This window comes from Parasteatoda tepidariorum, chromosome 7 (genome assembly GCF_982258835.1).
Source record: "Parasteatoda tepidariorum strain Cologne lab strain chromosome 7, Ptep-v5.0, whole genome shotgun sequence".
Taxonomy (NCBI): Eukaryota; Metazoa; Arthropoda; class Arachnida; order Araneae; family Theridiidae; genus Parasteatoda; species Parasteatoda tepidariorum.
Window position 1 is genome coordinate 100,681,125 of NC_141761.1, and position 27,725 is coordinate 100,708,849.

At 27.8% G+C, this 27,725-nt stretch overlaps 1 protein-coding gene across 13 annotated transcripts in view; it reads left to right on the plus strand.

Moving 5' to 3' along the window:
* Positions 1 to 27,126, plus strand: part of LOC107445501 (transducin-like enhancer protein 4) — a 171,298-nt gene extending 144,172 nt beyond the window's left edge. For 7 of the 13 annotated variants that reach the window (XM_043042564.3, XM_043042561.3, XM_043042562.3 and 4 more), the window contains 14 exons: positions 8,249 to 8,347; positions 10,225 to 10,278; positions 10,552 to 10,692; positions 11,364 to 11,472; positions 12,929 to 13,083; positions 13,757 to 13,815; positions 16,205 to 16,385; positions 17,694 to 17,762; positions 18,984 to 19,085; positions 19,984 to 20,129; positions 21,613 to 21,724; positions 22,580 to 22,662; positions 22,770 to 22,950; positions 24,829 to 27,126. In XM_043042564.3, the coding sequence (XP_042898498.1) occupies positions 8,249 to 8,347; positions 10,225 to 10,278; positions 10,552 to 10,692; positions 11,364 to 11,472; positions 12,929 to 13,083; positions 13,757 to 13,815; positions 16,205 to 16,385; positions 17,694 to 17,762; positions 18,984 to 19,085; positions 19,984 to 20,129; positions 21,613 to 21,724; positions 22,580 to 22,662; positions 22,770 to 22,950; positions 24,829 to 24,936 (1,599 nt within the window). In that variant the 3' untranslated portion in view covers positions 24,937 to 27,126. The remainder of the gene's footprint in view (positions 1 to 8,248; positions 8,348 to 10,224; positions 10,279 to 10,551; positions 10,693 to 11,363; positions 11,473 to 12,928; positions 13,084 to 13,756; positions 13,816 to 16,204; positions 16,386 to 17,693; positions 17,763 to 18,983; positions 19,086 to 19,983; positions 20,130 to 21,612; positions 21,725 to 22,579; positions 22,663 to 22,769; positions 22,951 to 24,828) is intronic. The other 6 variants (XM_043042565.3, XM_043042563.3, XM_071183078.2 and 3 more) reach the window with 1 other exon arrangement.
* Positions 27,127 to 27,725: the final 599 nt, after the last annotated feature.

Genomic DNA, 27,725 nt, shown 5'->3' on the forward strand with positions numbered 1-27,725 from the left:
TCAAATTTTTTTTATTGCCTTTCCTATCTCTGTATTAAAAATCCCCTTTTGTAATATTTCCCGCATATAAATATATATTTGTATATCTTCAGCAGATAGCACATCAGCTGCGGTGGGTGTTCAATTCGTAATTGATCAGGTGACAGGTTCAATAGGTAATTGATTGACCACGTGGTACGGTTATTGTATTGAAGCCACCAGATGGCCCATGAATAATTCAGAGTCCTCATTTGCATCAGGAAAAGGGGGATAGAAAGTGGGTTGATGGCAGGGCTCTTCTGTTGCATGGGGCATTTGTTTAGGGCTTCTGTCAAAATGGGCGGAATAGGAAAAGTTCTTTTCATGCTTTATAGGGGCTCATTCTCTTGTTGGGGTTGAGAACTGGTGTGTGTAAAGGATGATTATTGTCGATTTTCAGTTTAATTTTTTTGTTTTTATAGAGTTTATATTAGCGTAATAAATTTTAACATTTAAGGTTATTTATATATGTATTTTATTTTACTTTCGGAATTTATTTTTTGAATTTAATATTAGGAGGTTAATTTTAATTCGTTTAGATTCTTTATATATATATTTATATATATATATATATATATATATATATATATATATATATATATATATTTGATAACTTTTAAATTTACTTGGTCATTATTTTAGTGTTTGACTTAAAGAAGAAATACATACTATTTTTTTTTTTTTTATCGTGCGCGTTAAGTTTTTAAAGGGGACGAAATTTACGGACACATTAGTCTTGTATTCGGCTTGACGGACGTCTTGTCTAATATTTGGATGCTTTAAACGTAGACCAATGGAAAAAAGAAATACTATAGTTTTTGTTTTTATTATTAGATTAGTCCCTTCGAGAAAAAAAATGTTTCTTTCAATTGGTAATTCTATTAAGCGAGCTATTTCTTTGACGTTTTTATTTTACTTACGTAAATTTTCCTCATTTAAGACAACTTAAATTAACAATAATTAAAATTATCTTCATAAAAATCAAATTTTCACGAGTGCGTGCTTAACAGATCAATACAAAATTATTAAATGTGCACGTGCATAACTGAAATAATTATATGGCACAAATAAAATATACGATAAAAGGAAGGTATTTGCATTACATTAATAGGAATAGAATCTATACATTAATAGGAATAGTAATAGAGTCCATATTAACAAGAATATAATCTGAAAATGAAACTAAATATTCTTTGAAGGGAGAAGTTAATTTGTTATACTTTTAAATATTTGTGTGCAGAAAAGGTGTAAATTGACGGTGATATTTGTTATTTAAAAAAAATTTATGCAAATGTAATTTCGTACTGTAATTCAAGAAATAAATTTCGTATATTTTCGAACTGAGCAAAATTATGACTACCTGTAATCCTGCAAATAAGACAAACCTATTGTGCGTATTTTTTTTTCTTATATTAGTTGTAAAATAGACCCGTACATATTTTTTCATCTTTGATGTTTTATGAAGTTTTAAACTGGGTCAATTTTTTTCTAACTCATATCTAATGTTCTTTATTTTTATTGTTAAAGAGAAACTTAATTTCATTCTGCATTTCCGTATTGTATGATTTTCTTAGAAACTATGAGTGTTTTTTATTTACAACTTGTGTATTTCTATATGTCTTTCTTTTTGAGATTATTTTTAATTATAAAATAACCATAACACAGTTTATGAAGTTCGAGTTCATATTTAAACAACCTCAGCTTATTTAAATCGATGTTCCAAAATGAATAATTTTCTGTTCCATTCTGTATGGAGCTTCGAACATATTAGAAGCTCAAATTCGTTTTACTCCACATTCACATATGTGATCGCTCTCATTTGCTATATGAGAGAAACCACCATAGAGAAAAAGCCCCATTTATGTAAAATATTCATTTGACTGGCCCGAAAAGCGATTACCGCCGGGGCTCCCGCACATCATTTCTAAAGTTGGTGCGGGGGTCGAATATTCCTCCCGCCCTTTCTAACCTCTTCCCTGCACATAATCTAGTTTTGCGTGGTAAATCCCAAAAACAGTGTCTTTCTAGTTTCTACTGAATGGAAATAATGGAATGCCATTCCCTGCTCGTTGTTAGAGCTGTGTGCATGCCGGGGCGGCGAGAGGTAGAATAAAGCGTGAGGTGAGCCCTCTTCCACCCCCTGCCGCCGCCCCAAGATTACTCCTTTTACCGACTCTCTCGCTAATGACTGGATTTCGTGACTGCGTTCCGCGCTAAAGCTCTCTAAGTGTGTTAAAGCACGCCTCTCTCTTGGAATCATTCATGCTACCGCCCCGTGTACCCCCCCCCCCTCCTAGCGCCCTTCGCCCATCGATTCAGCGACCCACCATGTTGGCGATTAATCGATGATCCACCTTCGCCGCCCTCCTCCGATCTCGAAGTTGTAGATAGCCTCCGGGGCGTCTCCTTTATAGTCGGCTTAAATCGCAATTCCTAATTCGTTTAACATTCTAACGGGGCACTTTCGAAAGTTTTCTTCTTTCTCTTCTTGTGAAAATGATGGCCTCACGATTATGCTATTCTGCGGGGGGGGGGGGGATAGGAGAGCGAAGATGCTCATCTAAATAAGTCCAGCTCATTCCTCTTAAGTTTGTTCTTTTGCAGTTTAGAGTATTTTATCTGGATTATTTTTAAATATTTTATCAAGCCTTTATGACCGTGAAATTAATGCTTTTTTAATTGTTATGTCAGTGTTTGGACGTCGTTTCTGCAGTTATCATTACTCGTAGTTCCCAACTTTTTTTTAATTATATTTCTGTGGGTAAGAATTCCGAAACCTAATTTAACACCAAATAACCAAAACTAGTTTGTCATCTATGCATACAATGAGTATTTTATAATTATGCAAATTTAAAATGTAAAATGTGTGATAACTCACATAATTAGATAAATAATATATAATATAATTTGCAAAATATTTGGCAAGAAATTTTTTAAGATTTTTCATCCTCAATTTATCTTTCCTCTAATATTGTTGACTGAAATTCAAAAGATTTGGGTCACTTTATTTTTCGCTTATTTTTACAATACTTCACTTTACAAAAGATCACTTTATTTTTACAAAATTGTGGCTTTCTTTCACATGGCTCTAACTAAAGATAGGTTAAACCTGACCTTACAGTCATGAATAACTGTTACAAACTCGCATCAGTAATGAAAATAACATATTTTAAACCCGGCCTAAGGCCAAACACACTGGAAGTGTACCACTTTTAAAATAATAGAAAATTACTTTAATAAACATGAAAGTGAGTCTTAACTCTATTTTTAAACAGGTGGAGTTGAATCACTATATAAATTAGACCTTCACTTATTACTATTATTATTAATTATTATGGAATGGATGTGAAAGAATTTAAGAAAAATAATAATTTTAAAATATTTGTAGTTTTTTTTTTCTTTAAACAAAAAAAAAGAACAAAAAAAACATGAGATTAACAGTCATGAATAACAGTTGCAAATTCACTCAGCAATTATGAAAATAGCATATTCATAATATATTAAATTTTGTTCTTTTTTCATGGTGCGTATCATTTTTAAAAAGTATTTAAAGGTGCTTATTTTCGATTTTTGTTTTTAAAAGCCCTTAAAAAGGTTCTTTTTTCATTGGCTGTTTTTAAAAAGTGCTTAATTTTCCCTTTTCCTAATCGATAATTTTTTCTTTACCGTGTCGATTTTCGCCTAGTACGTATTAGATTATTGCACTCTCATGTGCAACTCCAGATGCTGTATTTTGCAAGCTATTCTCAAATCCAGGCTTCATTTTCCACCCTCTGAAATCGAACCGAAAAATATCTCGATCTTTTTATGGTTTTCTATTAATCAAGAAAACTAATTATTTGTCAGAGACCAGTTATTTTATCATCCAAAGTCTTTGAAAATTATTTTGTATTTTGTTAAAGTGTTTAAAAAATATTTTTGAGTGCTTAAAAGGAGCTTGTTTTTTTGTTGAAAAATTTGGATACACCTCCTGTTTTTTTTAATTTTTTTTTTTTTTTAATTTGTCTTTCCCACCCCTCTAATTCCAATTTGGTGTTATTCTAGCAGTATGGTATTATTTACACTTATCATTCTTTCCTAACCCTGCTGATAGATGTGTGTGTATCTTTTTAGCAAATAAAAAAAAGTATTTCCTTCATGTCTGTTCGCCTCCCCGGAAGTGCTGCTGAAAGCACCTTCTTTGTTTTTAAAGAGGGGTCGTTGTAGTCCCCCCTTTTTCTTTTCGAAAACGATAGTGTAATGTTAATGTTTACCATATACTGGCCTCCAGATGGAGGATTGAAAGCATTGAAGTGTGTAGCAACAGTTGGTGGAGGAGATGTGAGCTTTAGATAGCTCAGATACTTGATCTCCCTTTTTAAAAGGCACACGCCCCGAATTTTTTTTCTTCTTTCTTTCTAAACTCAACCCACACCCCTCCTCCTGACCTCTCAAATGTATATATGTGTCGTTTTTCTTTTGAGTTTTTGAAGGAGATCTGTCTGATGCTGAAGAGAAATAACCTTTTCATTTTTTTGGAAGGGGATTTTGAGTAGGGCGTGAGAAAGAATTTATGTCCCTTCCTTATGTTAAGAATGGAATTTTATTTTTTTGATTTTGGAATTTTAAAAAAAGGTATAGTTGTTAGGAAATAAAATTGGCAAATTTGTTGCAAATTACACCAAATAAAAGTATTATATTTTCAAATTTTTTTTTAAACTTTTAAATCTTTTTTTTTTTTTTTTTTTTTTAATTTTATATTGTAACCGTCGTTGAAAAGATAACCAAATTTTGAGTTTTCTGCTACCAATGCTCAACGTCGTAGCCTTGTAATTTTGAACCCAATGCAGAAGACAATGGAACTCCAGAATCAAGTATTAGGATAAATTGTGCCTTGGTGGAGAACATTTTGAGGGAACTAACCTTCATTTGCGTAACATGGTGAGGAAAACCACGAAAACATCCCATGGTTATTCTGATGGCAAGGGGACTCTAAACTATGATTTATCTACCATTGAATATATTTTACGTCAGCACTGTGGTCGGAGTGAGCCAGGTGCGCAATTCGTATCGACCACCATCGCTGGGATTCGTTTCCCCCCTTTTTTTATATGTATATATATATATATATATAAACTCTTTTGATATGATTAGGTATTACTTGAAAAACTTCATTTGCTTCAATAATGTATAGATTGGAAATAACAGTCACCATGTTTGAAGCGCTTAAAAATAGGAGCCCATTTTCAAGACTTGCCAGATGTGAAATAGAAGAAAAAGTGATTTGAAATATAAATTGAAAAGTTACCAGCGGAAAATAAAATATACTGGTATGAAACAAAACTAGAAAAGCTCAGTAGCAGAGTGAAAATAAAAATTAAGATGAAAGAACAGAACAACAAAAATCATTGTGCCTGGGAGGGGCAAATCAAGGTAAAATGCATTTCCACGGGCTATGGAGTAGTGGTGAGGGACTACGTCGTTAACACTTTGCTGTGCTTGCTTTGTTTATCAGATTCTGCTGTGCTACCTTGTCTGGTTTATCAGGTATCACTGGGCTGTTTTCAAAATCCGTTTTGAATGATAGTATACCTAGTTTTGGAGTGTTAATTAGTATGATAGACTGCTAATTTTAGCTAGATATCAAAGTAACTATGTAATCATTATAAGAAATTCCAATTTTGCATTTCTGGTAGTTATAGTTTTTATTTTGAAATTAAAAGCTAATGTGATTCATTAAAAGGAAGAAAAAAACTTGTGTTACACTTAAAAAAAAACATTATTTTGGCGTAAAAACCAGGAATCTTTTAAAATTAAAATCGCATTTATGATTCTTTTCAACGGTTCGAAACTGACTGATTTAATTTGAAAGTGTTTTTTTAAAAAAAAGAAGGTCTGAATCAGCACTTCCTGATGAATGGGATGGATTTCACCCATAAAGAAATAGCAGCTGTTGTCGCAACCATCCTTAGCACTTCATAATCGTTTTATGCATGCACTGCTGCACCCTATTATACCATCCTTCTTTGGAAGGGAGAACGAAGGGATTATTTTCCTACCAGGGTTTAACCCTCTTTGTTAACCCCTTTTATATGCCTTTCAGTTTAAAATTATTTCAGGTTTTTTTTTTATGTATTATTATAATTTTTTTTTAAAAAACGAAGCTATGAGTTTTAAAAACACGCCCTTTTGATTACTGGAAAAAACAACGTAATGAGTTAATATTTTTTACTGATTGATAAATCAGTCCAAAATCAATTTAATAATCATTTTGCCTGTACCTCTTTATTGATCATTATAGGGAATATTACGTAACAAATGTTATAAAATATATTCGATATAACGACTGTTTTTTCTGGATACCGTTATCGAGCATTTTATTGTGATGAACCGCACCGATCCAAGATTTTTAGGAAAGAATTATTATGGGAAATGCCTAATTCATCTTATGGATGGAAACAAATTTCTAAATAAATAAATATGAAGTTTGGCATAACCAAAAATTGCGATACAATGATCATTTTCCTTTAATACCGTTACTTGCATCAATTCTAAACTGTCATTAAAACAGGGCTTAAACAATTAAATACTGATTTACTTATAAAAACTTAAAAGCGGTGTTAATGTTTTTTATTTTTAAAATTACTTTTAAATAATAATAAAGAAAGCACCAAATTCAGTATTTGAAGAATACGATATCTTTTTCTTGGTGATTGTAACTAGTCTAGATTTCTAGTGATGATCAAATAACTAGTGATAAATATAACTTGAATCAATCGTAATTTTTATCACAAATCGAAACAAAAAGCGGAACATTCGAATCTTAATTTATTTGATAAAAATATAAAATAAATAAATAGAAAATAAGTTTCAAATTCAGATTTATAACTGAATTAACTTAAAACCAAATTTTTAACTGTTAAAATGTCTGTCATCACTTTTAATGTTTAACTTCTCTCAAAATCTTCAAATTTGTTTCTAATTTTAGATACGAACAGTAAAATCAAACTAGGTATTGTTCAAAAGATTCGTTAGACCACTATTTGTATGTGCTGAAATTTCTCTTAATTTTTTTTTCCTCCCTTGTTACCACGAAATCTAACCTATAACTACGAATCTCACACACATCTATCACAATGGCAATCTCATTATTTTAGAGAGAGGAGTGGGGGGCATATCTTGCAGCACCCGAAATCAAAGGAACCCTTTTACCTCACTCTCCACCGAAGTAGATGCAGTAGCTCTTGAGGAATATTGGAATCTGCAGATGCTTAAGCATTAATGAAGTCTCTGAAGTGTTCTCTGAGCATCTCTGGAGATTAATGACAGAAACCAGAGGAAAAGAAAGATGAAGTCTTTCATCTTTACCCTCCTCTTTTCTCTTCTACGTCCCGTGATATACTTTACTTCTCCAACATTTGCTACTTGCCAGGATAGAGAGATGTCTTAGGGGATCGAGTAAAAATTTCATCTCGCAATATCTACCTGTCGTGCGTTACGTTACAGTTTTTTAAGTGACTTAAAATCAAACCTAGGCTATAATTTTAAACTATTAGGCTGTAAAGAAATATATGGGTTTTAGAACAGGCAACTATCTTAAATATTTAAATTATCATTAAACTTTTTAATAATCGCCAATTTGGCGAGATTTTTTCACCTAAGGGAATGATACTGAATTAAAATCAATGAGAAATTCTTAATTTTTGCTAGTTTTTATGAGCTCAGATAATGCCGAAATTTCGTGAATAAAGGCCTGCGAACTACTACGCTTTGTGCATATCATTTAATAACCTAAGTTTTCAGATGTTTTTGTAATTTTGCCAACATTTTAAAAGCCTTACCCCAAAGAGCTAGAGCAAAGTAGTGTTGCATTTGAACTTGTAAATCATTTATGTGTGGTGTGGAAAATAAGCTCAAGGGAATACAAAATAAGTTCAAATGAATACAAAATAATGCATTGAAACAAACTTAGGTACTACTTGAATAAATTTTTACAAAAAGCATAGAAAGTTTGCAACCCTGTGAATAACTGTTACAAACTTACGACAGTTATATTATGAAAATTACAACACCCATGTAATGAATAAAAATATCAAAAATATTTTTGGTGTTATTTATGAAGTTCTTTCAACTTCGAATGAAACTTGAAAGTGTAAACTGTTTTTAAAATATAATTTGTTTTTGAATTAGAGGAAATATGGATTTTGAACTTTTTATTTTACTGTTAATTTATTATCATTTTAATTTGCAGAGGAATTCTATTTCACCAAATGATAGAGAAAAATTTCGATCCCGGTCCCCTGATGTAGATCATGATATGAAGAAAAGAAAAAAGGAAGAAAAACTGATGGTAATTTAATACTTATCAAAATTTCATACTAGTAATTTAATCAATTTAATTTTCAAGTCTTGATTTTTCATTCTTGCAACAATTTTAATTTACCTGAAAAATTTTTTTTATTTTTAATGCTTCATTTTTCGTTTTCCAATAATTATATTTACCATTAAAGATATATTAAATAAGAAAGAAATTTTTTTTTTAGAAAGACTTGAAATTATTTTTATTGCAAAGGTTTTACTCCCATTGATTACCCATTTATACACAATCATTCATTCTACTATAATTGATTATAATTAATGTTAAATTTTGTACTAATAAGATATAACTTATTGTATTAAAATATTAATAACGTATTTTATATTAATAGATTTGTTTAATTCTGTGGACTTTTCAAATTTATTTTAAATTACGTTTTTTTTTAAAGTTTAAAATTAGAATTATTTTTCATTAATTAAAGTAAGTAGACTTACTTTTAATAAAAACTAATTTTAAAATTGAAGTACCCTTTTTAATTTTAAATTCTCTTAAATATAATTTTTAATTCTAATCAACTCCCATTGATTACCCATTTATACACAATCATTCATTCTACTATAATTGATTATAATTAATGTTAAATTTTGTACTAATAAGATATAACTTATTGTATTAAAATATTAATAACGTATTTTATATTAATAGATTTGTTTAATTCTGTGGACTTTTCAAATTTATTTTAAATTACGTTTTTTTTTTAAAGTTTAAAATTAGAATTATTTTTCATTAATTAAAGTAAGTAGACTTACTTTTAATAAAAACTAATTTTAAAATTGAAGTACCCTTTTTAATTTTTTTAGTTGTATTTTAAAGAAAAATCTACTTAAATTTATATTGTCTTTTTTTTATTTTACTGCTTGTAGTATTTATTTAATGATAATGAAGCACAACTAATCATTTTTTCTTCTTCTTTTTTTTCACTTTAATAATTTTTATTTAGGGCTGTAATAAGGCAGCAAATTAAATGAAAAGAAAATATTATTCATTCATCTTAATTGATCAAATTGAAAAAGTAATTATCTTTTTTTAATCACTATACTAAAAAGAAGGCATTTCTTTTGTGTTCTGTCATTTTCTTAAAAGCCTTTCATACTTTTTCCTGCTTGAATTATATTTTGTCGAGTAGTTAGAAGTTTATTTGCTGACTTAATTTGCATTTTTTCGTGCAGTGTTTTTCAGTTTTCTTCCTAAGCAAAAAATATCTAATTAAAATCTTTATTAAGAAGCTTAATTACGAGAGGAAAAAACACCCGATAAAACATTTCATTTGATAATTTAATTATTATCACTTTGAGCATGCATTAAAGAAATAGTTCAATTGCACCATTGTCCATGGTTTGTTTGATTAAGTTTAGCCAGATGTACCCTTTGTTTACAACTTTAAACGTTCCTTAAAAGTAATTAGAACGTTGCTAAGGGTCTCTGGAATGAGATTTTTAAGTTTTTCAGGTAATTAAAAAAGGTGCTAATTTAGAAAGATTAATGATTTTTTTTTTCTACTGACGTTCTTTCGTAAAATACTCCGCATGGAGGGCTGCTCCGTAATCACTGATAGAAATTTTTTTTTTCATCAGTACATATTGGGTTCTTCACTTTCTCTTTGTCAAATTCATCAAAACAAAATTTACTTTACTTTTCTAATAAGCAGAATTTAAAGGAAAGAAAGAAAAAACGGTGTTGGGTTAATTAGTTCTTTTACCTTTTAGGAGTTCTTTTGATTTTAGAAAATAATTGTCTTTAAAAAAGGATTTTATGTTTGTATGCATTGAAAAAAAGGCAAAAAAATCCTACTCAAATAGAAGAGTTGGAATTAATTTTATTTTATTTATTTTTTACTTTTTTTTTTACAGGACAGTGATGGGGAAAAAAGTGATCAAGAGTTAGTTGTAGATGTTGCAAATGAGGTAAATCAAATTCATATATTTTTTTAAAGCAAATATTTCAGATTTTCAATTTACTTTGTGTGATTTCAAATTTAATTATGCTAGCTATTTTTTAAGAGGCTTTTATTAATTAATAATCAAATGTTTCATTGGCACTGTTTGTATTTTGAAGTGTTCTTTTTTTATATTTCTTTTTTTATTCTGTTTTTTTTTATGCATTTTTAAATGAACAATTCTAAATAATTAATTAGATGTAGAATTTTCAAAGAGTTACTAAAATTGAATTATTTTTAGGACTCTGTAGGGCCTCCCAATGGAGCTCCAAGTCCTCGAGAAAATGGAACAGATAAAGTTGTTAAGAAAGAACATGGATCCCACAGTCCTCATAGTAGTATTTCCTCAAATGCCAGTACACCTTCATCTAAACATAAAGATGTAAATATCATTTACATAAAACATTCAATTAGTATTTTAAATTAATTTATTTAGTGTTTTTATTTGATTTATTGAAACAGAATCATTGTAGCATGATTGCGCAAGTTTGCTAATCTAAAATCTTGGATAATCTGAAATTATTCCATGGACCCATTGACTTGTACATTAATAATGAATTTCTTTCATTAAATTTATATATTGAACTGAGAATTTTTGAAATTAAGTCCTACAAATTATGTTCACCATGGCCTCTTAATTGATTAAATTTATCTATTTTTAAAAGAGCACATTTATTTAATTTTATATCTATACTAAATAGTCCTTTTTGGAATTATTAGATTTAAATTTTAATATTTTCGTAAATTATTTCTTTGGTTTCCACAAGCGAATTTATTTTCAAAAATACTTAAATTGTATTACCAAATTCAGGTTATTAAGCCTGCGGAGTAGTCTCGGGATTCTTTTTTTAAAATAAGCTTTAGAATGTAAATTTTTTTGAGAATTATCAATTCTGAATTTATCTATCTCCAATACATATACCCACATAATAAAACACATGTTTTTATTCTTAATGCATATAATTTAGTTTGAATTATGGTGTTAAATATTATTAACAAATGGAAAATTTAGAAAAACATTTTAATGTATATTTATGTATTTAAAATCTGCAGAATGAAAAATCCACCACTCCTGTTCCAAAATCTGTTACTCCTACGAGTTCTGGTGGCAGTACTCCCGGTTCAAGTGGAATGAAACCTCTTCCTAAACCTCCTCCTATGGGTATGTTTCCTTTTTAATTTAATTCAGAATACTATTTAACTGACTAACGGTTATGCACTTAAAAAGTCGCATTTTCACCTGCAGTTTTCTCCGCATAGCAAAACCGGTTTTTTCATGATAATAAGATAGGAAAATATTGTATGGGGGAGAAACAATCTTCCAGTTTTGCCCTTTTGCTCAACCCTCTGTGGGTTAAAGACTTTTATCATTGAGCTTTTTGTGTAGAAATATTAAATATTTGAAAAATAAGTTTATATAAAAGGTGTTCTATAATCACTGTTTTCATTCTGAAATTTTAGAATTGTCCTCAAAAATAAATTAAATTATGCGATATTAGAAGTTAAAAATTAATATGTAAGTAAGGAAAAAATAAAAATGTTATTACACCTAAGAAATCACTGATGTAGAGGTGGAAGGCCTTAAAATATTGCAACTTGTTAAACTGTAAGACATTATTTAATGCTACCGGAGGAAACAAAGAGAATCTGAAAAGCAATATTAAAAATGTCTCTTAAGTTTTCAGTCAATCAAAATGGTTTTGAAAAATATATTTCACTTTCCTCTTAGCGATTTTTTTCTTAGGTTAAATACTTATTTTAAACCCCTAACCTTTTGGCTTCATTTTTGATAAAAATTATAAAAATATATAATAAAGGCAGCAATTACGTAACATCTTGTATTTTTACTATGCTACTGTGTTTTGTCTTGACTTCTGTGCTTTATCCATGTATATTTGGCCATATATAATATGGATTCTTTCAAAACATATTTTTGGGGAATTTTATTTGTATAACAGATTTAGTGCGTGTGATGAAAAAGTTTATATTAAAATTAAACTATGGCAATTGTGCCTTATCTTTCTACATTTTGAGCTTATTTCTCAATGGAGATCTGTCAATAAGGTATTATCATAGTTTATCTCATTAATTAGCACTTCATTTTTGGGCTAAAATATAGATATTTTTTACTTCAGCTGCATTTAGTTTTACATTTATTATTTATTTAATCTTACATTACCTGTAAAAATTAATTGTTGCGATGAAGTTGCAATTTTATCTTGATATTGCCTCCATAATTTCAAAATATTATTTTGGAGGAAATACTATGCAGAATGTGATGTGGATATCTTCAAGCTTTTAATTTTAGTTACAAATCACAATTCATGTTATGCTGGCAGTCCTCCCTAAACTGTTATGTTGTAAATTGTTAGAGCTTGCTACCATAGCTGGGTAGCTATCCCCTCTGCGGAGGATCGGAATAGTGTAAGTGTGCCTTCAGATCATTCTCGGGAATGTTTCTCAGACTATTACCCATTGTGTAACTCTAGTAAGATGTAAATAAAGAACTACTATTGCTACAGTGTATCTTATGCCATATTTATTTTTATACAAAACTGATTTATTAATAAAATTGTTTATTTATATTTTTGTTGACGGGTTTGATTATAAAAATCAAGACCTTTTTGCAGGACCAGCATATCCTTATCCTATGCACGGGCCTGCGGGTGCTCATCCGGGTCTTCCAGCTGATTTGAGTTCTAGTGCAGCTTTTTCTCAAGGAGTCCTGCACGGCAATATATCACCTGCTCTTAATAACTATTCACGCTCTTTGGTAAGTAATATCATAACTGTCTTTAACATTTCATGCATAGCCTTCAATTTTTATTATTTTATACATATCCTTTAATTTTTCCTTTTTTCATACAAAACCTTCAAGTTTCCTTTATTTCAAATAGAATCAACATTTAATTATCTTATATATTCAGTGTTTCATATTCCCATGCAGAGCAATAAACTTTTGACCGTATCATAAATATGGTGTAATTTTTTATAGTACATCTAGTGATATATTTTAACTAGTTTAAATTTTTTTTATTTCAGTTTTTTTCCTCAAATATTAATTAAAATTTACTTGACATTTTTTTATATGGATTTTTTCCCTTTTAAAATGAATTTTAGTCCTTTTTATACAATAGTTTTCATAAATTTCTATACCAAAGTACCTTTTTTTTTTCAATGATCTAAATATTAATCTCATTTCTGTAATTTTTTTTTTATTTTTAAAGCGGGTAATAAAAATCTGCACCTACCTCCTAGGAGCTGGACTAGAACACTTAGTAATTTTTTATTATTGCCCACTTATGTTTATACATTGAATTTTTTGAAGAAGATAAAACAACCCTAAAAATGATGAAATTAGCATTAAATTAGATATAGTTTAAAACTAGTTTAGGCACATGGGTTTCTTTTATTCTTTTTTTAACTTATTATTGTTTACATTTTAGGTTGGATATGATCCTCATCAAATGCGCGCTCCATTTGGTGCAGTTTCAGGTGGAAAACCGTAAGTTTTATATTTATACACATTTAACAATAAATTATGATTATCCTTTTTATTTTGTGAAAATATTAAAGCAACTTAAAAAAAAGAATACATTTGTTTTAATATAATATTTATGATCATGTTAAAGACAAATTGTTATGTAGTATGTCTTAAAAGAAGTCCAATTTTTTTTATAGGTCTAAGACAAGTTAAGACTTGTACTTATACCTTAATTTAGACTATTAATAAGATAAATAACATTCAGGTTTGGACCTTAAGCAAATGATGATATATTCTTTTGCTTTAAAGGTCTTTTTTTTCTTCTTCCCCATCTTACGACAAGTTTTGTCTTTCGTTTCTTAATCGTTAGACAAATTCATATCAAGACAAATTATAGTTTTTGTACATGTTAGGACTAATTATTGTACAAATAGTATATCTTAGAAGATGTGTGCTTTTTTTTTTATTTATTTTTCATTAATTAAGATCTTGGACTTTAACTTTTATCTTATAAGAAATTAAGACAAATTATTTAAAAAGCATTTGAAATTCAACCTTGCATGTAATTTTCTTTGATTTTGAATTAATTATTATAGATAAATATGTTTTGGCCATTTATTAATTAAAATTTTCAGCATGCATTATTAAAAGAGAATTTTCAGTCCTTTTGCAAGTTTATTAAGCAATAAACTCTTTTTGCCTAGCCGAGCAGAATTCCAAGAAATTTCTTTACTTTGCTCAAATGAACCGCTCATAATGAATTCCTGCTTATTTAAACTATTTGATTACAAGCCTTATGCTATGAAAGAATCCAAATAAAATGTTTTCCAAATGCCTAAAGGCATTCGACACACGTGGGTCTTTTAATTCTCTTAACAAGGATTAGCATTTTCAATTAATTCACTTAAGACTTCTTCTCTTTTGCTTTTATTCTGCATTGGCGGTGGCAATTAGTTCATAATTGAAGCAGAGGCAGGCGTTAAGTAAACTAAGTGAAACATCGGAAGAGAAGTCGTGTCTCATGCCTGTTTTTAATTTACTTTAAAACTTGGGTTTTGTTGCTGTTTACCCATGGATATTATACTAATGATTTGTTCTTTTACCAAAGTGCTTATCAGGTGCATTAAGGGAGCTTAAGATAGATCTTTAGTTTGTAAAGAAAACAGTTAGTGCAAATTTTAATAAACCTGTATTAAATTTTGTTGGTAAAACAAACACTAGATTGTGAAGTGTTTGAATTTAATGTAAGCTTTGGGTTAAATGAGGTTAGTTTTATGTTGTAAAGTTCTGTTCAGCGTTAATGAAATATCATTAGTAACATTATAATAATTTATTTTTAAACATATTTTACTTTATAGTTAAGAGATTTTGGTGTGTAAGTAACCTTTCACAATCTTTGATTAAGATAACATTGCACTCAAATGAGCTAATGTTGTAAAATAAAATACTTTGAGCTTGTATTTAATATTTGTTGTTAAATATAATAGGAATACCACATTAGTTAACTTCTATTCTATATTAAGTGGTTATAAACTAAAGAGCAATAGAAAATACTATATATTTTTCTGGGCATCTATATTACATTCCTTTTTAAAATGCTATTCTTTGTTGTATTTTAAAAGAAACCTTTTTGATGGCAATCTTTCATAGGGTATGTTTATTTTCGCTTCTGACTCATACCATGAGTTAATTGATTTCCCATTTTATGTATAAATTGAAGTATATAGTGGAAGAAAGTGTGAAAGTGTTAGGTGATATTTCAGTGAATTTGCGTACATCAGCTTTGAGATATATATCAACTGTTTTGTATATATCAGTTATATTTTTTTAAATATATATTAGCTGTAAGCTGTTTTTTCAAAATGTACTTTTTCATGGAACCCCACACTCTCTATTTATTAAATAGTCTATAACTACAGATGATTATAGCAAATTTTTAAATGGGCTGATTATTCAAAGTTTTTTTTTTAATATTTTTGTGTTCTGAATTTGTCAGCAAAAGTATACAAAATTGCCAACCTCCACCCTCTGTTTACTTAAGATTTAGTTTCCAAACTTGAGTCTCTCCCCCCCCCCTAAATTTCAATTAGGAGAATTTAGTGTCTTATTGCTCACTTTTGTGTGTAAAAAATGAGGAAATTACTAACCCTACTACTATTAATATTTGGCTAACTTACTATTTGAGTGTCTTTAACAACGAAATTTAAATGTTTTCACATTACTACTTAAACTATTCTTTCATCAAATTCTTTTGTAGTACCTATATACTAAAAAAAGTGAAATGTTTAAACGACATAAAGAATAGCAATTGAAAAAGTTGAATTTTATTTGAATTTTTTCTTCATTATAAAATTGCTGAATTGTTGATGAGTGAAAACCATACTCATTGTATTTTTTTTTTTTGTATTAGTGCCTATTCCTTCCATGTGAGTGCAGATGGCCAAATGCAACCAGTTCCTTTCCCTCCTGATGCTCTTGTAGGTTCTGGAATCCCCAGGCATGCAAGACAAATCAATACCCTTAGTCATGGAGAAGTTGTTTGTGCTGTAACAATTTCCAATCCTACCAAATATGTCTATACTGGCGGAAAGGTAAGATGTCTTTAATTGAAGTGCTCAGTTTATCAGCATGTTAAGTCATATTTTGAAAATACCCAATTTTACATCCTTAAGTAACATTTTGAGAATTCCCAATTTATTATCTTTAAGAACATGTTAAGTAATATTAGGAAAAAATCTCCATCTCTAAGAGAGCCTGAGATATTTCTGAGATACTCTAATTTTAATATTTAAGAATGTGTTAAGTATGAAATATTTATTTATTCTGCCAGGTTCTTCTTTTTTTTTCTTTTTACCAGCCTCCTGCCATTGTTATTCTTCCTATTGTTTATTTTAAAATGCATTTTCCCCCTTTCTTTTATTTAGCGTTAAAAATTTGTGTGTGATTAATTAAAAAATTATTTTTTTCTTTTTCTTCTTTCAACACACAACTGAATTTTCTATATCCAATGACTTGGCCAAGTGGTTATGCCTGACTGTGAAGCCAATGGCTGCGGGCTCGAATCCCGCTCAGGGCATGGATATTTCTCTCGGTGTGTTGTCCTTTGTTGTGTGTGAATGTGGCCCACCCTATGAACAGGTTTCTGTGGCAGTGTGGCGTGGGTAATATTGTTCGCCTGCATGACTTATGCTCACAGGTGTCCACTGGGTAATGTTAAATGAGCAACACTTAACCTCTGTGAAAAGAACAGGCATGATCGGCCACCCTTCCAAAACCACTTAGGGTCCACTAGTTTTTTTTTTCAGTGGTTTAATCCTCAAATTCTGAAAATTGATACCTTACTTAGTAGCTTTGTGATAGGTAAAATCTCATTCTTCATTAAATATTTAAATTAGGCGTTGGGCACAATATTTTTAAAAATTTTCTGTTTGAAATCAAAGATTTACCAAACAACATTGGTAACAGTAAGCCCACATTGACCATTTTTGAAGCTTTTTGTTATAGTTATGATGTTTAAAGGCAAATAAAGTGTTTCATGTTATTTAATGGTCTTTTAAAATAAACAAGACGTACTAGAATTATTAGGTAGTACTCACTTTTATGGGGGCCAATCACAGTATGGCATAATTATGTATGGCTCTGAATTCATAAATTTGTGTAAGTAATGTAACTTTTTATCTTAAAAAATGTAACTTTAAATCTAATAAACTAAATAATATTTAAAATATGTAACTATAAAATGTAAATGTAACTTGAACTATAAAATGTGACCTAATAAAAATGTAACTTTTTATCTTGCAATTATCAAATTAGCAAAGCCATTATTTTAAAAAAATTTTAAGTTATATTGTTTTAAATTAAATTATTTTGTTTTTAATACAGAATTTGTTCTATTTCAGGGCTGTGTTAAAGTGTGGGACATCAGTGTACCTTCAAACAAGAGTCCCGTTTCACAATTAGATTGTTTGGTATGAACAACTTTGTTTACTTTCCTTTTAACCTTTTATTCTTATTACATGCTGTTAATTATTGAATTTCATTTGTATTTTCAAATTTTTTTCTGAATACGATTTCGTCGATAATTTTTCCAATTTATCCTTATTTATACGTTGCAAATAGAAATTTTTTTAAAAATGTCTTCTTTAATTTTATCTTTGAATTCTTTAGTATGCTGCTGACATATAGTAATTAGTCCAAGTAATTAATCTATAGTAATAGTAATTAGTCATCACAAAATTAGAATCCTTTTTTTTTTGTTAAAAATTATGTTTATATAATTTATTTAGTTTGATTGTTTTTTTTATTTACAAATACATTCTATAATTGAAAATATTCCAGTACATCTAATTTTTTTGTACTGCAGCATGCTTTAAAATCTTAAATTTTTAATTCATTGTATGTTATAAAGTCATTAAATGCCTACTATGAATATTTGTGAAATTTTTTTTTATTTATCCTTAAAACTTGTGAATAATCACACAACTTAGATAATTTAAATTTTCTTTCTTTTGAGTCATTATTTTGTTCTACTTGAAATTAAAAAAAATTTTATTCTCATTTTATTTGTAAATGTTTCATTTTTTAAATAATAGATAGATTTTAAGTCATAAAAATAAATTTGTTTATTTTATTGCTTATCTAATCTTTAGAGATCTAAAGTTTTTTTTCCTCTCTCATGTTTTGACATGAAAAGTGCTTGCATAAGAAACTTGGAAATTTTATGACGCACCATTTGCTTTAATATTTTTTCAAAAAAAGACCACAATTTTAATAAATATTTACCTAATTATTTCAATATCCTTTTAACTAAAACTTGTGGCCAAATTTAATTTATATGTATAAATGTAAATCTTGTGGTTGCTACATAATGCGATTTTCTTATGTTTTTCACACATTGCAGTGTCAAATATTTTGACAAAGGAATTAAAAAAAATATGAAAGGGAACCTTCCCTCCTAAGAATTAACCCTTATTTAATTTTTATTTTTATTTAGTTTTGGCAATTATCTTTTTTGTTCAATTAATTTTTAAATTTATGCTTATGTAATTGTGTTTAGAGTTTGAATAGTAATGTAAATAATTTTTTTCCATTCATTAAGAAAATAAATGGCTTCGAATTAGCTATAGTTCAATTGGTTCATTAAATTTTTATCTTAAAACTAGTTTTTTGACTAAATTTATTTATTTTAGCAAAGAGACAACTACATTAGGTCTTGTAAGCTATTACCTGATGGTCGAACGCTAATAGTTGGAGGTGAAGCAAGTACAATTTCAATCTGGGATTTAGCAGCTGTAAGTTGTTCATTTATTATTAGTTTTATAATTTTTTTCCTTTTTATATTTATTTTTTTGGAAATATATGTACATTTTTAGTTTTTTTTTAATTCTTGAAATAGTATCACTATTAATATCTTGATGAGTCTAGCAATGAGTGATTCATGTGCTGGGAAAAATCTCAAAATTAATTTAAATGCAATTAACCCTTCATGTGCTCAAATGTCAGTACATTATTAAAATGTACTAATTAGCATTAGCAATATCTTATATTGAGTAATTAAATTTACTAATTATACATTTTAACTTTCATTATTTATTAAATGATTTGAAACAAATGCTTGTTCCGCTTCTTTTGGCCCCGGAAAATATTTATCTGAAAGTAATTATTTAAGTCTACTAATTTTTATTCATTTATTTTTTAATTGTTAATTACTTGTAATCAATTAAATTATGTACTAGGAATCCTTAAATGAACGATTGAAATACAAAATGAATACATCTTTTGCGGTGATATGTGAATTGTTTGTTTGAATTAAATAAAATTTAATTAAATATAATAATAATCTATAATAGTAATATAATATAATAATACTAAGAATACTTTTTTTTAAGCTATAAAGTTTTGCCAAGTGCTTAAATCTTAATGTACTCAAGCAACTTTTAATTATTTGTAATTGAAGATATACATATCAAACAATCAGTAATGATTGATAAAGAGTATAAAAATTTGCAGGAACAACTAAAGTTTGAAAGATTTTTTTCCTTAACAAGTATTTCGGGTATTAAAATTTGACATTGCATTATCAAATACACAGATTCAGTCCTGTTATTAATTTCATATTTATCCTTTTTTTTAAAGTTTTACCTTTTTCACTCAATTGAGGCAGATAACTTATCCGTTTATTATTTTTAGCCTACACCAAGGATCAAAGCTGAACTTACTTCGAATGCTCCAGCCTGTTACGCCCTGGCCATTAGTCCTGATTCTAAGGTTTGTTTCAGTTGTTGCAGTGATGGAAATATAGCTGTTTGGGATTTACATAATCAAACTCTAGTCAGGTAGAGCAATAATTATGTTTTTATTTATAAATGCATTGTTATTTATAAATGTTAATTCTAAACACTGGTAATGAGGATAAACCATTGAACGTTAGTATCTCTTAGTGCTGCTAATTAGGAGATAGCATTGAATGTTTGTATCTTTTAGTACTGCTAATAATGGTAAGAAACTGTAAAATGTTCAAACCTGAAAGTTTCGGCAACCCAAATCTCGTAATAAGTAGGATAGATGTAAAAAACTTAAATAAAAATTTTGAAGTATATCTATTGAATTTTTTTTTAAAGCTTAAGTTCTTGATTAGTTTCTCTCTATCCTATTGTAAAATTTACATGAATTATGACATTCAATAGATTATTATCCATATTACCAGTGTTTTGATTCCAATAGCTAGATTGAACTTTGTAGCTTTTGTTGTCAAGTTAAATTTGTTTCTTTTATGAATGTGTGTGTGTAACAAAGTCTATGCTTTTCTGTACGACTCCCATTTATTCGGAACCTTTCATTATATACAACTGCCACATGAAGTCCTGCTTGCTGTCCCATGGATGCAATGTTTTAATTCCCATTACAATGTTCAAACTGAACCATTCATCCCAATGTAGCCACTGCATTTTTTATCCCAGTGTAGCAACTGCTCTTTTCCCTTGAAAACAAGCCAATCCATAAGAATATTCTCACAATTTAAGATTCCAAAAAGCCCTATATCTACAATAATTAAAAATGGTGATGTAATTCTGAATGCAGAAGAACAGAGTGACTCAATTTCATAACATTGTTCTCAAGAAGCAAAATTTCAAAATCTATTTAAGAAAAACCCTGAATGAATGGTTAAAGTTAATACGCAATATTAAGAAATGTTATTTAAAAAATTTAAATTATTTTTTTTTTACCTTTTGTGCTGTATATTAAATAATATTTGGCTTTTGACCTAAAAAAAATTTCATGTATCTCAGTTTCATTATACTATTTAAAGTGTAGCTTGCTTTGTCAAAATAAACCCTGTATTTATGAGAAGAAGTAAAAGTTTACACTAATTTTATGTATGTATTTACGATAAAGCAACCTTATTTTATAACCAAATTCGTTAGGACCACAGTTGGTTGTAATATTAAGCATCCATTTTGACTGTACCTTTCTCTCTCCCCTGCATATATATATATATTAATTTTTATAAATCATATTTTTCTTATTATAAGACCTATTGAATTTTAATTTAAGTTTATTTTAATTTTTGTTACACAAATGTTTAAAATATAAATTTTGAAATAGATAACATATCAAACAGTAAAATTTATTTTTTAAAAAAAAATGTTTTATTTTTGATATTTATTTATTATTTTTGTTAATTTTGAAAAATATTCACCACTATTGAAAGATATTAGACAATCATTATTTTTATGTTTCATGCATTTCTGTACATTTGAAAGCAACATTAAGTTATGCTTGATCTAATTGAATTATTATTATTATTTTTTAAATTAGGCAGTTTCAGGGCCATACTGATGGGGCAAGTTGTATTGATATCTCTAGTGATGGAACTAAATTATGGACTGGTGGATTAGATAATACAGTTCGATCATGGGATCTTAGAGAGGTAATAGTGCTATCATTTGCTATCCAAACATAACTTATTCAATTTATTAGCACATTCATTGTGCAGTTTTATATTATTTTAAGATTTTAATTATTTGGTTCCATTTTCTATTAAATAAAGATACAGCTATTTTAAGAATCTTTTTGAACAGTTTTTAAAATTTTTATTGTCTTTTTTAATTCATCATCACAGATGAATAAATCTCTGTCAACATTTGGCCGGGGTGGGCCTTGCACTTTCTCCGGAATATTTCATTGTGCAGTTTATTCTTGTAATTTTTAAATGTAAAAATTAGGAATAATTTTACAGAACGCAAGGCATATACTTTTTTGAATTTCAAGAGTGTGAAGTTTAAGTTGAAAACAATTTTTTGATGCCTCTATAGTTTTATTAATTTTAACTCTTTAAAATTTAGCTTTTGAAGAATATTTTACTATAAATTAACTTTGATCTACTTTGTAATTTATAATTTTTTATACACATGCATCCTTTTTTTATCACATATTTTTTAATTAATAATAAAATGTAATTTATTTTTAGTTCCATGTAAATCTTTTTTTTATAAATTATGATAAATTCTGTATTCATTAACTGATACTATTTTCTCAAATACATATTTTTGTTAATAAATATATGCATTTGTATTTTACAACTAGTAAATTTACTAATATGAGAATATATGTAATTTTCATATCTAATTTTATTATTACTTTAAAGATATAATAATTTTTGTTTAACATATTAGCATATTTTCCAAATTAACATTTGTTAATTTGTCGATAATATGCATATTTAATTAAATACATATTTATAATGACAATATCATGCTAATTACTTTTCATTTTCTCTTATCAGGGAAGGCAGTTGCAACAACATGATTTTAGTTCTCAAATATTCTCTTTGGGATATTGTCCTACTGGTGAATGGTTAGCTGTTGGGTAAGTAACTAAGTATTATAGCTTATTTTACAATATAATATAATACAATGTAATGCAATACAATATAATCGTTCATTTAATGATGCAATATTATTTCATATATTTAGAATGGAGAGTAGTAATGTTGAAGTGCTGCACTGTACTAAAACTGATAAGTATCAACTTCACCTCCACGAGAGTTGCGTACTGTCGTTGAAGTTTGCATACTGTGGTAAATGGTTTGTGTCTACAGGGAAAGATAACCTATTAAATGCATGGCGTACACCATATGGTGCCAGTATTTTTCAGGTATTGTTAAATCTATTGTTCTAACATTTATCTTTCGTTTATTTATTAATTCCTTCTTTGCCATATCAATTTTATAGTAGTACAGTTTGCAAAACGAAAAAAGAAAAGAAAAAAAAGGCCTCTCTGAGTACTTACAAATAAGACTTTTTTAAAAATTTATTACTTAAGAACTATTCTATCGATTTTGCACAATTTTGTATTTTGCCATGTAAAATTACATTCTTTCAAATTATGTAAAAAATTGTATACCTTACAATTCAAAGTTGTTTTTTGCATGGAATAATTAATCTTTGTATAAAAAACTTTGTAATTGTGTGCAAATTTTCCCCCAATTTTTCTGTACAAGTTCTTTAGATATGGTGATATATGCAAAAAGTAAAATTAACATTAAGAGACCCAAACTTTGGACCACTCCCTTAACTAAACTATTGGGATCAAACTTCCCAGATTAAGGCTACTCCCTATATTTTGGTGGTAAGAAACCCGAATCCATCGAAAAAATTGTATATTTATTCAGAGAAAGTATGTGTTTATGTTTGTTTTCCTAACTTAAAATATTGGCTGCATTAATGAATAAGTATATTTGATATCACCCCCTCGAACCTTTATGATTGAGTCCTAGAAGGAGAATATTCAATCATTGGATTAAAAGTTATTAAAAAGGGCCCTTTTTATTTTCTGGACTGTACATTTCACTCATTAAAGCCTGCTGTGAATTATATTTCATTCAATATCGTCAAATTGAGTTGTGTTCAGTTTGCTAATATTACTTAATCATTAATTTGTAGTCTTAAAGCATCTTACATAAGTAACAATCATAGTGTCAGTCACTAGTGACACTGAGTATACTGAATTCATTTTCTTTATCAATTTTTTGTTCACAAAATTCAAAATACGTATCAATTATTTAATATCAAAGAAACACACATCTTTGTTCTCATTTGTTTTTAGAAGAAAGGTCACATATTTTCGTTCATTGTATGTTGTTATGAAAATTAACGAATTGAATAGATGTGTGTGTTATTAACTGATGTTATCAAAATCTTATATTCACAACAAAAAATCTTATATGTTTTTAAAATTAGTAATTTTAAAACTGCTTTAAAAATGGAGTTGAGTTAAAACAATTCTTAAACATATATTTAAAAAAAAATTTTTTTTTCTATTTTTTTTATTTACTATTTATAAACATTAATTAATAATGATTAAACTGCATTGACTTAAAAAGTTTTGATATATTCTTGTTTATTAAATAGACTTAACTACTGATTGAATTCTCTTAAAAACCTGTTTTTATTCAGTTAAACTAATTTCATTCTAAGTTCAATTATGCATAAGTTTTAAAAAAATTAGCTGCACCATTGGTGAATAACATATATTTATAATATTGATTAAAAAATAATTATGTTTGATTTTTGAGTCTATTATCAACACTTAGCTGAAATAAATTCTAAGCTTGATTTAAATTTAGTTTTGAGTACTCATATTAATAATTATAGGGTACTTTGATGAGATACTAATTTTCTATTTTTTTAAAAATATATATTTAAATGCATGTGCATAAAATATATTTTAATGTTTAAAGCTTTTTTCCACATTGGTACATTTTTTAAATTATTTATTAATTTATATATTTTTTATTTAAAAAAACACTTCTTAAGTACGTGGAGCTTTCCACTAAGCAAACCTTTTAAAATAAATTTTTAACTACATCGATTAAACATAGTATTAAGTTACAAAATTATTCTGAACGTTTTAAGCTTCAAAATTCAAAACATTGTACTGAGTGCCAATATTATAAATATTGTATTTAGGGCCAAAATTTTAAGCATTATATTTAGTCCCGAAATTCTAAACATGTTTTGTATTCTTTTTCAGTCCAAAGAATCCTCATCAGTGTTAAGCTGCGATATATCTTCAGACGATAAGTATATAGTGACTGGTTCAGGTGACAAAAAAGCAACAGTTTATGAAGTGATTTACTAATACACTAGACAGTGACCTCTTTTACATTCCTACCGACCATAGTACTATGCAGGTAGCCAAAATAGTAATTACTATCTGCATAATTAACTTTGGAAATAAACAAAAAAAAACATGTTCCAAGAACATGTTTTTCAAAGAACGTGTTCCAAGTCGCCCAGATGAAAGTATTTTGATTGTTTGTACAGTTGTTTTAAGTGACTCGTCATTAACTATAACTGCAATTGTGGTTGTTGATTTTCTGCAAGCACAAATCTTCAAGTCATTGTCATGAATAGGTCTCTGTGTAAACAATTATGGTGTTTCGGAGTGAAGTTGAGTTGTTTGTAAAAAAATGGACTGGAATGAGTGGATTGTTGATTTATTGTACAGCAGGAAATGTGTGCATTGGAGTTAGCCAAGATTTTTTATAGGTTTAGCTATACACAGTGGTCCAGTTCTTAAGTGATTTATTTTTTCATGCATCTTACATTATAATCAAATAAAAAGAAACTAAGACATGTTTTAAGAGGTGTAACGAAATTTTACTGAAATCCTCTCTGATTCGTTTGTCTTTCAAGCAAACAAGACCAAAACTTCTACTTCTATTGTTATTCAGAATACTTCATTTGTAGGCTGCACTCAGGTGTTCATCTGTGCGTTCATGAGGAGTTGATGGATTGTTCAAAAAATGCAGTAACTGTTCAAAATTGTTTCTGGTGAATTATTTGACTCTGTTGTTATAATTTTTTTTCTCTGAACATAATTTTTTAAATGTCTTATTGCAAAATTTACTTGATTTCGCGTGATAGTTTGAAATTTAATTTATACCGAAGCTGTAGAGTCAGCTGTTGAAATGTCCTGTCTGTTTCTGAAGTTCTGAAACTCCAATTTAAAAACTCTATTGAAATATTCGCTAAAGTCTTGGAAAGCATTTTTAACTAAATTTTAAATATTTTATTATGGATATATTGAATTATGAATATGTTGAATTATGAATATTTTACTATATATATGATACATAATTTATAAATATTGAGCAATAGTTCACATAATTGTAAATGAACTAATTATTACTCTATAGGTCTTTATTTTTAGCTAGTTGGAACTGAACAAATCTTTTAACTTAATATAGTCTTCAACACTTACTCTACAGCTTTGATTCATGCATGTTTCATTGTTAGAATTTTGTATCTAAATTATGTTTTGCAAGCTTAAGATGTTAGAGTTTGATAAAAGTTTGTAATTATACATAGAGCTTGTAATGCAATTAATGAAAACAAACAATTTGTAAATGAAATTATTTGACTTTAAATTTAATTAAAAAAATCTAAATATATATTTGGTTATATATTGGTATACTAAAAGGTTAAACCTGCTCCCAGTGTGTTGGCAAGATTTTATAATTTCACAAAATATGTTTCACATCTCTGATTTTCACAACTTTATATTAAATTATTTATACCTTATGCAGTTAGTATAAAGTTAGTTATAAAATATATAAATTTATCATGCAAATAAAAGACTAGAATTAAATATGTTATATACAATTTTAATTGAAATATTAATGATTTTAAAATAATATTTTAATAAAATAAGTTTTATTCTGAAATGGTTTATGTTAACATTCTATAAGGATAAACAACACACTTTTAAATATGTTTTTTTAACAAAAAAACAAAAAATCTTGAGTTTATGACTTTAACTGAAATTTGGCCCAAGTCATTTTAAGATTTTTTAAATTTTTTTTTAAAAATTACTATCGTTAATTTTTAACACTATTAACCCTCTAAATAATACAAGTCATGGCAAAATATTAAGGAATTAATTAATGACATATTTTTGTGAAGTTCGTTAGCATATTTTGTACTTAAACATTTTGAATGGAGAATATTATAATATTATTATTTCTTTGTTAACTTAATTATCACATGATATTATTCGTTTCTTACCAATTGAAAGCTTACAAATATTTTGCCAAACTTAAGAGATGTTTTTAACCTTTTAGTCTAATGCATTGACAGTAATCTTAATAATGTTTACACACATTTCATTTTCTAGATCAACATTCCATGCTTTATAGCCATATTTTTATATTGAACAGCATTTTAATTAATGTGACGTGTCCTTTTTTTCATTTATAATTTTATTGAACAATTTACTTGAATAAAATTGTTATTGATTTTGTTCCAAAATAAAATAGGGCAAATTAAATTTTGTGGAGTTTTTATTATTTTGTTTAAATGGGGCACATTACTAGACGTTGCCCTTTTTTAAATGCTTGAATAATCCTAATAAAAGAAGTGGTGTTACAATTTTTAATTTTTAGCCAGTTTCTGCCATAAACTTATGTTACAAAATTTTTTAAATAAATAAAAAAGGATTTTAAGTTTGAATTTCTCTTAAGGATTTTTTTTCTCTTAAAACTGAAGTGGTAATTAATATGAATGCTGCCCGGTATCCCTTACATTGTTTTTAAATTTGAGATTCTTTTTTGAAATGCATCAATTTTTAATTTTTCAGACTATTTTAAGTTTAACAATATGAAATTATATAACTAAATTATAAAATTGTAGGATTTGTTCTAGAGTAAGTTAAGTTCAGATTTGTAAACTTTGCTTACAAAATGTCACATAAAATTTTTTTTTTAAAAATGTGTTCGCAATTTTTTTTTGCACACTGTTTAACACACGGGAGGGAGAAGATAGTTACATTTGTGCCTAGTTCTTGTGCTTATCAAAACAGTTACATTATCAATAGTCAAAAATCCATTAATAATAAATCTTTTGACTTCCACGATTCTTAGACCAAAC